This window comes from Vicia villosa, linkage group LG3 (assembly GCF_029867415.1).
Source record: "Vicia villosa cultivar HV-30 ecotype Madison, WI linkage group LG3, Vvil1.0, whole genome shotgun sequence".
NCBI lineage: Eukaryota > Viridiplantae > Streptophyta > Magnoliopsida > Fabales > Fabaceae > Vicia > Vicia villosa.
Genome location: NC_081182.1, coordinates 85430716 through 85445030, shown reverse-complemented (window position 1 = coordinate 85445030; position 14315 = coordinate 85430716). Strand labels below are relative to the sequence as shown.

General features: G+C 38.2%; 1 protein-coding gene across 1 annotated transcript; it reads right to left on the bottom strand.

The window, feature by feature from the left end:
* Positions 1–410: 410 nt before the first annotated feature.
* On the bottom strand, positions 411–8475 carry LOC131662113 (RNA polymerase II degradation factor 1-like). The gene is made up of 3 exons (XM_058931808.1): positions 2137–8475; positions 1959–2049; positions 411–1870 (listed from the first exon to the last, which is right to left on the bottom strand). The coding sequence occupies exon 3, from the start codon at positions 1564–1566 to the stop codon at positions 664–666; it is 903 nt and encodes a 300-aa protein (XP_058787791.1). The 5' UTR covers positions 1567–1870; positions 1959–2049; positions 2137–8475; the 3' UTR covers positions 411–663.
* Between the last annotated feature and the right edge of the window lie 5840 nt (positions 8476–14315).

Below are 14315 nucleotides of genomic sequence, written 5' to 3'. Positions count from 1 at the left end.
CAATTAGAATGACTTTGTAAAAGTTTATTTAAATTAAAGGAATGAGTTTTATATAATTGTTATCTTGAAAAAAAAATCCAAATAACCAGGTTTAATAAATAATTTACACCAAAAACCATGTTTTCGGCAAGATTTCGCATATGATCAGGTTTCAGAGGTGGTCTCCACATAGGAGCCACCTCAGGTGGCGCCAATGCCCATTTTTTCATAACCTATGCGCCACCCAGGGTGGCTTCAATGTGTATTTTCCTCTTTTAAGCCACCTAGGGTGGCGCCTATGTGCATTGTATTTTTTTTTATTTTGTTTTTTTTTTAATTGTTTCTATACTATTTTTTTTTAATTTTTTTTGTTTTTTGATTTTTTAAAAATTGTTTTAACATAAATAAATTAATTATATTTTGTTTTTTTGATTTTTTAAAAATTGTTTTAACAATTAAATAAATAATGAAACACCACATGTCATTCATTCCAAACATTACAAATACGAGAAATGCAGAAACAACATTACAAATACGGTCATACAGTACAAACATTACAAATACGGAAAAAAAGGAAAATTTTTAAAACATGGATATTATGCTATTCACGACCCCTCCGACCATGACCCCTCCGACCCGGAGCCGGACCATGACCCCTCTCACCGCCAGTTCCGCAATCTGGAACTATTCGAATCCGGTTGGAAGGATCTCGACGACCCACTTCTCCACGACCCCCCTATTCCTTGGTTGTTCTTGTTGTGTCTGGGTAGATGGTCCTCGGATTAGCCCCTCCATGCGCTCGTTGGACATGTATTCTTGTATGCTGCTGTCAAATAGTCGGGTCCCCATGCCCTCAAAGATTGGTCTTGGCGGTGGAGTTGCGTCATATGGTCGGTAAAACCCAGCACTTGATTGGCCTTGGAAAAATGGCATTGTTTGTTGGGGTGTTGTGTACCCATATTGTTGGTGTTGTGAAAATTGGGGTGTGGAGTATCCATGTTGTTGGTACTGTGACGATTGAGTGGTCATTTGCTCGTTCGGGTCGTATTCGTCATCTAGACCCATGTCGGGGCTGGGTTGCCTATTGGAGTTGGAGGGACCGGCGTCGCCGTGTTGTTGGGTGAAGCCCCATGATTGTTGTTGGATGGGTTGCCTAGTGGAGGTGGAGGGGCCGACGTCGTAGTGTTGTTGGGTGAAGCCCCATGATTGTTGTTGGACGGGTAGCCTAGTGGAGGGGTCGGCGTCATGGAGTTGTTGGGTGAAGCCCCATGATTGTTGTTGGACGGGTAGCCTAGTGGAGGGGTCGGCGTCATGGAGTTGTTGGGTGAAGCCCCATGATTGTTGTTGGATGGGTTGACTTTGGTAGGGCGTTGTTGGTGTTGTTTGATATTCTTCATGGTAAGGTTGTTCGGATGATTGGCGTTGTCGGCGTTGTTGGCGTTGTTGGCGTTGTTGGGGTGGTTGTTGGGGTGGTTGTTGTGCGTATTGTTGTTGGCGGGGGTCGTGTAGGTAGTAGGGGTCAGACACATACATATCGGGGGTTGTGACTGTTCTAAACCAAGCAACGTATTCCGCGGTTGGAAACATGGGGAGTTGGGCAACAGGGAATTGTAGCAGACGGCTGCGACGCTACTTCCACATCTCACAAAATTCAGGTGCGAATGTACGATAATCTGCGTGGTCCCATTGATTGTTAACTCTTTTAATATGCCAGCCCCAAATCAGTGGGGGGATCCGAGATTGGTTGATGCATGCCAAACTGTAGTCTCACACGGTCAGATTGGTGCATCTCCACGATGTTGAACCTTATTATAGGTGTCACTGCAGTCCAAACTTCCCGGTCACTCTCGTTTGGCTCATGGTCTAGCATCAAGTATGGTCTCCAATTAAACTGCGTAGGAGAAAAAATAACATATTATTAAAAAAGATGATGGATTGTAATACATCTATATGATCATATAAAAGTTTAGTGGTAATACATCTTCAGCTCAGAGGTGATCAATTAGGTCCCGATACAAAATAACACTCCCCCTCGGATTCTTACTGTAATCCAATTTAGGACCACAGAACCTAAGAAAAAAAAGAGCAAACATGTTATTTCAGATTTTTATGTAAAAGAGAGTTAGCGTTCAAGGGATAGCGTTGAAAAAGACGTACCTTGTTGCATAAGGGAACGTGTAGTTGTTCCTGCCTGCAGGGGATAGCGTCGGCAGTCTCCACCAACCCCATACTTGTAGGAGGAACGCACATCCATAGAAGGTGCACTTCTCGACAACCGTGTTCTTACAAAGCGATTGGTATAACATCGCCAAAACGGCATACCCCCAACTATATTTCCTAATCTTGCTAATACTATCAAATTTACTTAAATAAAAAAAGTTGACAGTGTTACCTGTCGACTCCGGGAATAAAAGGTTACCAAACATCAACATTATATAAACCTTAGTCATTAACCAAACATGCTCCTCGGTAGAGTTGTCCATCAAGACGAGTTCATCATAATAAGCTCTAAGGGAGGCCAGACTGATACCCTGGCCTCTTGAACCTTGAGTAGGCACAACTAGATCTCTTCCCAACACTCTCTCACACAGTGAATTAGCATGTTGAACAGATCCATTAACAGCCTTGCCATCAATGGGCAGACCAAGCAACATATAAACATCTTCTAGAGTAACAGTACACTCACCTATTGGAAGATGAAACGTGTGGGTTTCAGGCCTCCATCTCTCTTGTAAGGCAAGGATGAATTTTCTGTCTATGGTGTTGTTGTGCATTTTTATGATATGTCCGAAGCCACATGCTTGTAGATTCGGAATAATCCTCTCGTCGGGTTCAACATAAGCGTGAGACCGTGTACGGAATCGGTCAACAGCCTAAGAACCACAAATAAATCGATTAAACTGGATGTCATATACGCATTGATGTTTATAAATAAATAAGTATGAACTTACAAATGTCGCCAAGTTTGCTCTAGTTCCTCTGTGTGTTTCACCCATTGTAAGAAGTTGTTGGGCCATTTTCAAGAACTCCTTTACTTTTCTGCGGATTTGGAAATGCAAAGTGGTTTTTTGAAGAAGAAGAAGATATGTCGGTGAGAAGAAAGTATTCTATGAGAGTATTTATAGAGGGGTGGTGGTTGCTGATGTTTAGTGCATGATGGCCAAGTGGTGAGCATGCATGTGATACAGATATCAAAGTGATAAATATGGGTTCACATGCATTCTGTGTTGAAATGACCATGCATTTTATGTCTCTGGCAGAATAGACTAGGCCTGCATCCCGTGTTCTGTGCTGAATTGTCTAAGCATGCATGCGTACAGTAATATGATGCAGGTAGATCACATGCTGGCAGATTAGTCTAGGGTTTTGGCAGTGGGGACCACGTAACAAAATTAGGGCAAAAAAAAAAAATAAAACACACTAATGCGCCACCCCAGGTGGCGCCATTCTGTGGAATTTTGTACTAATGCGCCACCCCAGGTGGCGCCAACATGCAACCCCTTTTTTTTCAAAAATTAGGGTTAGGGTTTTCTATGTTATTTTTTGTATTTTTAGGGTTTAGGGTTTTTTCTAGCTGCTGTTTCACCGAAAATAATTAGCATACAGTCTTCGCATGTGATTATACAGTGTGCGCTGCTCAGTATGGTTGGGTCTGGTCAAGTCGGCAAAGCTGCAGTTCACCAGTGTCAAGCACACCTCAAATCAACTCAGTACGTTTGTGACGATTCAGGCATTCATTTTCCGTCAACTTTATTCGCATGTGATTGTACAGTATGTACTGCTCAGTGTGATGGAGTCTGGTCAAGTCGACTGTGCAGCAGTTCACCAGTGTCATAATGATCTCAACTCAACACAGTAAGTTTGTGATGATAAAAGCATACCTCTAATGTGGAAAATAACACAACTCATTACACATCTCATTTCACAACTGAAATAACACTCTTTACCCACTCAACAATGGCCCCTCCACAATACATTATCAACGCTCATGTTTTTGGCGAGACATATGACAACGAAGAAGTTGGTTTTCTGTTTAGAAACACCGAGGTTAAACGATTTTGTTTAAGCAGAAAAGTAAATTTCAGTTACTTCAAAGGGAGATTAGAGACGAAGCTTGCAATGGGTGGTGTATCCCAGATTTTTTACCAATATCGATTTCTTCGTGGGGACAACCCGGTCAAGTTTATCCAAGTTGAGATCAAAGACGATGAAGAAATGCAGAATATGTTTGCCAATCATGAGTATTCTGGTTACGACTGCATAGAACTGTATGTTACTCTACCAGAAGTTGAACCCACACAAATGGTTGAGTCACAAGTCATTGATGCACTTGGAGACGAGCAAGCAGAGGTCGACGTTGTAGATGAAGAAGAAGAAGCACCGGAAATAGAAGTTGATAACTTGGTCAACGAGGAAAGTGAAGATGAACCGGAAGTTGTTGTACCACGAGATCAAGTGCATATGCCTCCAGCGCACATGAGGAACTTGAATTTTGAAGCGGATGACGAACCATCGACTGATATTTTCTATGATCCATACACTCAAACAGATCAACGGTTAAAAGTAGGAGACAGATTTCGTTCTAAGGAGGCATGTATCATGGCCATAAAAAGATTTCATATGGCTAACAATGTTGATTTTAGAGTTGATCGCGCCAATGTCGAGAGGTACAAAATTTATTGTAGAAACACTAATTGTGGATTCAGGTTGCATGCATCATACAGGAAGAGAAGTGATTCATGGGTTATAGGATATATTTCCCAAGATCACACATGTGTTAACACAAATGTTTCACAAGATCACCGTAAGCTAAGTTATGACATTATTTGTCAAGAAATCTTGCCTCTAGTTGAAAAAGATCCATCGTTAAAGGTGAAAACGATAATCTCTCATATCGTTGCAACATACAACTACACTCCGTCTTATAGAAAGGCGTGGCTGGCGAAGACCAAAGCGATCGAAGTTGTGTATGGAAATTGGGAGGATTCGTACAAACGACTCCCACATTTCTTATATGCGCTTAAAATTTATGCTCCTGGAACCGTTACTATTTTAGAGACCCTTCCGGCGCAATCTCCAGACGGAACATCCCTTCAAGGAAATGTGATATTCCACAGGCTCTTCTGGGCTTTCCGCCCATGTGTACAAGGATTTTCATATTGCAAACCAATTCTTCAAATAGATGGAACTTGGTTGTACGGAAAATATAAAGGCACCATGTTGATGGCTGTGGCTCAAGACGGAAATAGTAACATCTTTCCTGTTGCGTTCGCTCTTGTGGAAGGAGAAACTGCTGGAGGTTGGGGTTTCTTTCTCAGAAATCTTCGGACACACGTTGCCCCCAACCTGGACTTTGCTTGATTTCAGACAGACATGCTGCCATCGAGAGTGCGTACAACAATCCAGCAAACGGGTGGCAAAACCCAACCTCAACGCATGTTTACTGTATTCGACACATTGCACAAAATTTCATGCGGGAGATAAAGGACAGGGCTCTTCGGAAGACTCTTGTCAATGCCGGATATACGTTGACTCAACCGACGTTCCAATATTATCGACATGAAATTGTAGCGGCAAATCCAGATGCAGGCAGATGGGTAGACAATCTTGCTAGAGAGAAATGGACCAGATCATACGACAACGGGAAGCGATGGGGGCACATGACTACAAATCTTGTGGAGTCTATGAACGGGGTGTTTAAGGGCATCAGACGCCTTTCGATTACTGCCTTGTTGGAAGCAACATACTATAGGATGGCTTCTCTTTTCGCAAGAAGAGGTGAGCGTTGAAATGCAGTTATAGAATCCGGACAATTATTCAGCGAAACATGCGTCAAATTCATGAAAGAGCAATCTGCCAAAGCCAACAGCCACATTGTGACATCTTTCGATCGATTCAACCGGACCTTTAGTGTTAAAGAAACGATTGACCATAACGAGGGCCTTCCGAGACAACAATACAGGGTTCTTATAGATGAAGGGTGGTGCGATTGTGGAAAGTTTCAAGCCTTTCGGATGCCATGCTCTCATGTAATTGCAGCATGTTCGTATGCGCATCAAGATCCGTTAGCACTTTTATCTCCCATTTACAAGGCGGATACCTTGCTCGGGGTGTACAACAACTCATTTCAAGTGATGGCAAAGGAGAATTATTGGCCTGCGTATGAAGGGGGCGTGGTTTGGCATAATGATAACATGCGGAGAAAGAAAAGAGGTCGCCCGAACAGCACCCGGATCACAACCGAGATGGATCATGAGAAAATGGTACGAAAGTGTAGCATATGTCGTGAAGTCGGGCACAATAGAAATACCTGTCCTAACCGTGGATCAAATTCCACCAACAATTAGTTGTATGTCATTTGTATTAGTATTTGTATTTTTATTGATAATGTTTTTGTATTAGTATTTGTATTTGTATTTGTATTTGTATTTGTATTTGTATTTCTATTGGTAATGTATTTGTATTATCCTTTATTAAATCAACTAGTTATGTCTTTGTCACGTAGTGAAATTGTCTTCATGGCCCATACTGCCACTCTTTATTTTGGACAGTCAAATACGCATGCTTTCGTCTAGTCCCATCAAGTCAGTCATTTATCATACATGTTAGGCGTGCTTGTAAACAGTACGCAACATCATTACTTTTTTCTACCCACTACTATTATAAATTAGGGGCTCCTATTGTTGAGTTTACACATAGATACACAAACTCCAAATACCAAACAATCACACAAACACAACCATGCCTCGCTGGACAACCATTAGGCCAGATGGATGTCACCGGACAACAGAGTTGCCGCCCCGGAGATCAACATGGCGTGCCGAACCTGAACCGGAGTATCACAGAAGGAACGGACATGTCATATTCTCACCCGTCAAACCTCCCATGCCGGTTATGTTTTGGAATATCTCTTCCGTCGAGCAACTCAAGAGGACTCTCATGAGTTTTTTAGAGGGGGAGTACGAAGCCGGCGAACAGATAAGAAGCATCAAGAGGCTTAAAACAAGGGCCGATGCTGTGAGTGGAGCAACTATAACTTTCTGGGATAACGTGGAATACGACATTGATGCCATTCAAATGATGCATGGACCTAATAACATTGTTTTAACCGTGGTGATTTCTTAGATGTTTTAGTTTATCTTTTTCTGTTGGTTATTTTCTATGTACCTTTTAATTAATGAATGAACAACTGTTTTCCGTGAACGCTCGAGTTACCTGTTTCACTGATTTTATCTATCGCAATTTAATATATATATATATATATATATATATATATATATATATATATATATATATATTTTAAATACTTTAAAATTAAAACAATTTTATTAATAAAAAAAATTTAAAAAAAATAGTATAGAAACAATTAAAAAAAACAAAAAAAAATGACATACACATAGGCGCCACCCCAGGTGGCTTAAAAGAGGAAAATACACATTGAAGCCACCCTGGGTGGCGCATAGGTTATAGAAAAATGGACATTGGCGCCACCTGAGGTGGCTCCTATGTGGAGGCCACCTCTGAAATCTAGTCATATGCGAAATTTTGACGAAAACATGGTTTTAGGTATAAATTATTTATTAAACATGGTTATTTAGATTTTTTTTCTTGTTTTCTTAGTAGAGAGAGAAACGTGAACCATTTCCCATCTTTTCTTAGACACAAACAAAAAAAAACAAAAAAACACTTTTCAGAATAGCAGTGAAATCAACCATATATCCCTCATCTCAAATTCTCAGCAAATGATACAAACAAAATTAAAAGCAACATCCAAGCAACAACACTCAATACTCCAATAACCGGCATCAATTTGAAAACAGATGAAAAAAGGGAAGAGAATGAATGAAATCTAACCTCCATGGCCACGATGTTGGCCGGAATTTACGATGATTCGCAGAGGAGCTAATGATGACAGCGGGTGCGATTCATATGAGATCGGGATCCGGTGTTCGTGTGAAGGACGAAGGGCTCAGCGGTTAGATCGGAGGTCGGTGGTGTTGTTTGGCAGCTGCTGATGATGTCGATTCTCGCCGGAGCGGACTGATTTGCGGCGGAGGAGGCGGTGGTTCTTGGTTGATCTGGAGTGGTGGTCGACAATTGGTGGTAGCGGATCTAAGCAGCACTCGCAATGTCTCCGATAGCTCCGATTTGTTCTCCGGCAAAATTTGTTTTCCGATCTGATCCCTCTCTGTTTTGGATTTACTTCTCTTTTTCTGCAGAAAGAACAACAACAAAAACATATGCCAATTGTGATATTTTATGTTTTATTTAATGGTAAGTTTTATTCCTTCATATGATTAACTTTTGAATAAGGTTTGGTGGTTCTGTATATTACAAAGAATGAAACTTGAAAGTTTGGCACATTAATATGTTAGGTTCATGTATATACAAAATTTGTGGGTAAGAATTTCTCACGTGAAAGAAACAAAAGATGTGTATGAGTTAGTCTGTACAGTGAAGTTTAGAAAAGCATGTATATGAATGTGTATCGTGTAAAGTAGGGGTGTGCATGGATCAAAAACCAAACCAAATTGAACCATATATATGGTTTGGTTTGGATCTTAAAACCGTTTTCACAAAACCGGTTTATTTTTTAAAAACCGGTTTACATGTGGATCGGTTCGGTTTTAAACCGGTTTTTTAAAAAAACCAATTTTTAAAAAAACTAGTTTTAAACCGGTTTCTCTCGAAACCAATTCAATATTTAAAATTATGAGACGTGACTCACGTGAAGAGCTTTTCTTGTGGCTACCAGTTAAAGATATAATTGCCACTGATCAATCTTCTGGACTCATGCTCATTGATATTGGTTTTGCATTTAAACAACTCTCTTCTCTCGTTTTAAAGAACAGGTAATTTGTAGATCTGTACCTTCCCTTTCTATGGCAAAACCAATTAGCTTATTTTTTATGGTTTTTTATGGCAAAATTATGAGACGTGAATAGTTTACATAATGTATTACAGGTTTTCATTTTCAACTTAGTATTATATAGGTGTGGAGAGTTAGAATTTGTCTTTTGTGAAAAATTTCATTTTCAATTTAACATCTTATTTGGATTGGCAATAAATCAATTTTTAATTGAGTCTCATCATCATATATTATATTAGATATAACAAGATTTTTTTAAAAAATACTGCAAACATGTTTCATTTTAATTTAATAAATAATTGTTTAAAATTAAATTTTTAATTCAGAATTTATTAATATGTTATTAGAGAAATTTAACTTTTATCATTATAAGTGTAAGTATGTGGTTAACCATAAAATGAGACAAACATATAAATTTAATACATAACAAAATTTGGGTATCCAATAACTAAACCACATTATTATTGTGGGTACCGGTTTATACTTGGATAACAAAATGATACCCGATTTTATATTTTAACATTTGGATTGGATTTTAAAAAGTGGATAAATTTGGATACTAATTTGGTTATGAATAACCGATTTTTTTGCACACCCCTAGTGTAAAGGCTGTTTAATATCTACAGTGTATTTTTTGTTAAAAAATGGCGTAGAAAAAAAAGAAACTGAAAGATTGTTGAAGACTTCGAATTGTAAAATTAATTTTGGTTTATGTACGTATTGGTGTCAATAAAAAATAAAGTAGTTTCTAAAAGGAAGAAACCATCGGATAATCTCGTCATGTGGTTTTATAAGAAACAAATAAGAAAATTAGAAATAATAATCGGAGGCCTCAAATTTAAATCATCGGCCAGAAAAATTGTAAAATCATTTTTTAAAAAAAAGAAAGAGAGCCTCAGGTGTCATCATTGGCCAAAATATAAGAATTGAAAGAAAGTTTTTGAAATAAAAATGTAAAGAAAGTTGAAAAACTGTGAGTGAAAAAATTGTGAGAAATACGTACTTGTGTCCAGGTGCGTCCAAGTGCAAAAAAAAAAAAAGATAAAAAATAGTTAAAAAACATAGAAATGCACCAAGCAGAAATTGAACCCGTGACCTTTTGCTTGCAAGCCTTACTTCTTAACCAACTGAACTATGTTATTTATTTGAAATAAAAAGTCAATTGAAATTATATGAAGCATTGGTCAACATTTTTCTATTTATTAAAATATAACAATTTAATAGTAAACTATTATATTTTAAAATAGACTTTAAATTGAATATTTATAAAATTTAGGATGTCAATGTAAATGAATCCAAGACTTTTATAAAACCCAATTTTTAAAATAGTTTTGAATAGTTTGAAAAGTGTGGGCAAATTTTGGGGTATGACAGGGAGTATTTTGGAAGAGGTAGTTCTCCAGTTGGTCTTGTCGGTCGCTCTGATACGTAACACCGGGGAGTCGGGAGTCTGTTGTTATTTATTTGTATATGACTCTTTTGAACATGTATATGTGATGATGTGCTGATGTGTATTGTAAACACTTTATTTTGGAAAACTCCTCTTTGAGAGTGAGAGCTATATGTATATATATATATATATATATATATATATATATATATATATATATGTTCATATCTTCCGTGTGTTATGTATCATTTTATTGGCAGGTGTTGTATGCTTTTGGCATCTCTGATGTCCGTTTGTTTTCTAGGTGTTTGTTTGGTTACTTAGTGTAACATCCTAATTGTGTTGTATGAAATTTTAATACTCTGATATTTTCTTGCCTAAATGCTTTGGGTAGAATTGGGGTGTTACAGAGTGACTATGGATTGAGGATAATTCTAATGGACATGTAAGCGACAACCCATGGCCAAAGCGACCCTTGAAGGATATAAAAACACTTAGAAAGGGGGGGTTTGAATAAGTGTAGTCTTAAAAATTTGAACGATAAAAACAATTTGCACAGTTATTTTTATCCTGGTTCGTTGTTAACTAAACTACTCCGGTCCACCCCCACGGAGTGATTTACCTCACTTGAGGATTTAATCCACTAATCGCAACAGATTACAATGGTTTTCCACTTAGCCCACGACTAAGTCTTCTAGAGTATCCTGATCACAACCTGATCACTCTAGGAACAAATGCTTAGACACAAGCTAAGACTTTCTTAGAGTATCCTGACCACCACGTGATCACTCTAATTACAACTGCTTAGACACAAGCTAAGACTTCCTAGAGTATCCTGATCAACACTTGATCACTCTAGTTACTTACAAATTAATGTAATCAAATAAGAGTATTACAATTGCTTCTGAAAAGCTATAATCACAACAGTGATATTTCTCTTAAAGTTTAAAGCTTAATCTCACTAATATATTACAACAGCAATGTAGTGAGCTTTGATGAAGATGAAGTTTCTGAGCTTTGAGTTGAACAGCGTTTCAGCAAGTTTTTCAGAATAAGTTCGTTCAGAATTGGTTCACCTTGCTTCTCATCAGAACTTCATATTTATAGGCACTTTGAGAAGATGACCGTTGGGAGCATTTAATGCTTTGCGTATTCCGTACAGCATTGCATTTAATGTTTCACGCTTTTGTCAACTGCCTCGAGCCTTGTTCACGCTGTGTCTACTGACGTTGCCTTTAATAGCTTCCAACGTTCCTTTTGTCAGTCAGCGTAGCCTGCCACCTGTACTTTCTTCTGATCTGATGTTTGTGTATACAACGTTTGAATATCATCAGAGTCAAACAGCTTGGTGCATAGCATCTTCTTGTCTTCTGACCTTGAAGTGCTTCTGAGCGTGATACCATGAGAACTTCAGTGCTTCTGCTTCTGATCTCAAGTTCTTCTGATGCTTCCATAGACCCATGTTCTGATTCTGCTTTGACCATCTTCTGATGTCTTGCCAGACCATGTTCTGATGTTGCATGCTGAACCTTCTGAGTCAAAGCTTCTGAGCGCTGATTTGTGCATACTCTTTATATATTTCCTGAAAGGGAAATTGCAATGTATTAGAGTACCACATTATCTCACACAAAATTCATATCCTTGTTATCATCAAAACTAAGAATATTGATCAGAACAAATCTTGTTCTAACAATCTCCCCCTTTTTGATGATGACAAAAACATATATAAATGATATGAATTTGCGATCAGAAAGAGCAGACGGCTAAAGACAATTTACACAGCTATAGCATAAGCATGTGAATATGTCTCCCCCTGAGATTAACAATCTCCCCTGAGATGAATAATCTCCCCCTGAAATTAATACTAGAAGAATTTTATAAATAAAAGACTTCCCTGAGTATTTCAGTAGAGACGTTCACAGTGCCTGATCTTCAGAATATTCATGACTTCTGATTTCTGCTTCCATAGGACAGCTTCAGAACATTGAATTTCTTTAGATCCTCAGAACATTCACAGCTTCTGATTCCTGCTTCCATCGGACAGCTTCAGAACTTGAATTTCTTTGATCTTCAGAACATTCACAGCTTCTGACTTCTGCTTCCATCGGACAGCTTTAGAACTTGAATTTCTTTAGATCTTCAGAACATCCACATCTTCTGATTCTTGCTTCCATTTGGACAGCTTCAGAGCTTGAATTTCTTCTTACATCACTTCATGCTAGATTGTATCAGAACATTGTTGAATGTACCATAGCATCATCAGAGCATCTCTACATCCTGAAATGTTACAGAACAAAACTAAACGACAACAGTCAGCATGAATGAGTCAGAACATAGAATATGTTTCAGAACACATAATATGTATCAGAGCCATATAGAATGTATCAGAACAAATAGACATAATGTTTCAGATCATATTCTATCATCAGAATATCTGAACATTCTTCCTTCTTGCTTCTGATTCTGATTCTGAAGCTTCATAGCACTCAGCTTGCTTCATGAATCCAGGAGCTTGATTCATCTTGTTGCTTCTCATGTTGATCTTTAAAGATAATCTTCAATTCCTAAGTAGGCGTCCCCTCAACTGCACGCACGCTTGTCCAGAGATAGTGAACACGTGTTTACCATCTGGATAGCCAGTTACAGCTGTTTTACTTTTAAAGAGATTCTGAGTCAACTTAGACAATGAAACGTTAGTAATAACAGAATCACTACTTCTAATTGATCACAATCAGAACTTCTTATTAAAGACTAATCCAATCTCATTTCAAAGGATACTCATACATAAGATCTTCTCATCTTCTCATTCTGGGCATAAATCCATACTGATATTCTTCAGAATGAACTTAAACCTATCTTCAGCAAGGGGTTTTGTAAAGATATCAGCCCATTGATGGTCTGTATCCACAAAGTTTAAAGATATAACACCCTTCTGAACATAGTCCCTTATGAAATGATGTTTGTAATACGGTGAACTGACTTTTATATGAAAATGTTGCGGTAAGCAAGAGTCGCCACCGACTTTTATTTTATCCAATTGGAAAGGCTAAAAGAACAGGAAAAGACCTTTTGAAAAGATTTTGAGTTCGGGGGGTAAGTTATGCAAAGGGAAGGTGTAAGGCACCCTTTGCATCCATGGTTATCCATGGGCTCTTAATTGCTTAGCTCACTTTTTGTATTGATTGAAATGTTTGAAAAGGAGGTGTGAAAAGTAAAAACTTTGAAAAAAGAACTTTAGCTTGTAAATAAGCGTAGTCTTTTTAAATTTTGATTTGAAAAGAGTGGGAAAAGAGTTTTGAATTTTAGAGCAAGCAATTAATAGCAACTACCCTAAGTTTAAAAATTCGTTCTTTTAGCTTTTCAGGCGAAAGGATCTATCCATACCATAAGAAGGTAGGAAGTCTTTCAATTGGATGTTTAAGGGTCATCGAGTAATCGTTCGCCATAAGACTGTCCCATGCCATAAAGAGGGCAGGTAGTCTAAGGGAAGGATATAATAGTCATTTTATCTGTTAGGCATCATGCGAGGATACCTTAGCAATTTGGGACAATCATCTTATAAGGCAGCATCGAGGGACTAGATGATTTTCAATCTTTTTAGGCAGCCTTGCTTTAGGTATCCTCGGAATCGAGGGACTTGACTATTTTTAGGCAACAAACTTAAGGCAACAATATAAAGCAACAATATAAGGCAACAGGCAACAAGAAGGGTTACCCTAAAGGTGTGTGGGTGCAACAATCACGTGGTTAACTTCGATGACATTTATCTTGTAGTTAGGTGATCTACGTTCGATTAATTATCTTGCACTCCCTAGGATTACTAACCACGCAGTTTAAAATTGCAGAAATTAAAGGCAGAAAAATAAAAGCCCTACACTATTACAATAAACACCTGCGTGGCGGGGGAAATTAAAAGACGGAAAAATAAGAGGGATCAACAATTAGTTTTAAACATCCTTGAACGCTTTCATCTTCCTCGAACCCTTGATTGACTCTGAAAATTAAAATGAAAATAATAGGGGGTGAGTGTATGGAGAATTCCTTGGCATTGAAAATAAACCTCAATTTAACCTCTAG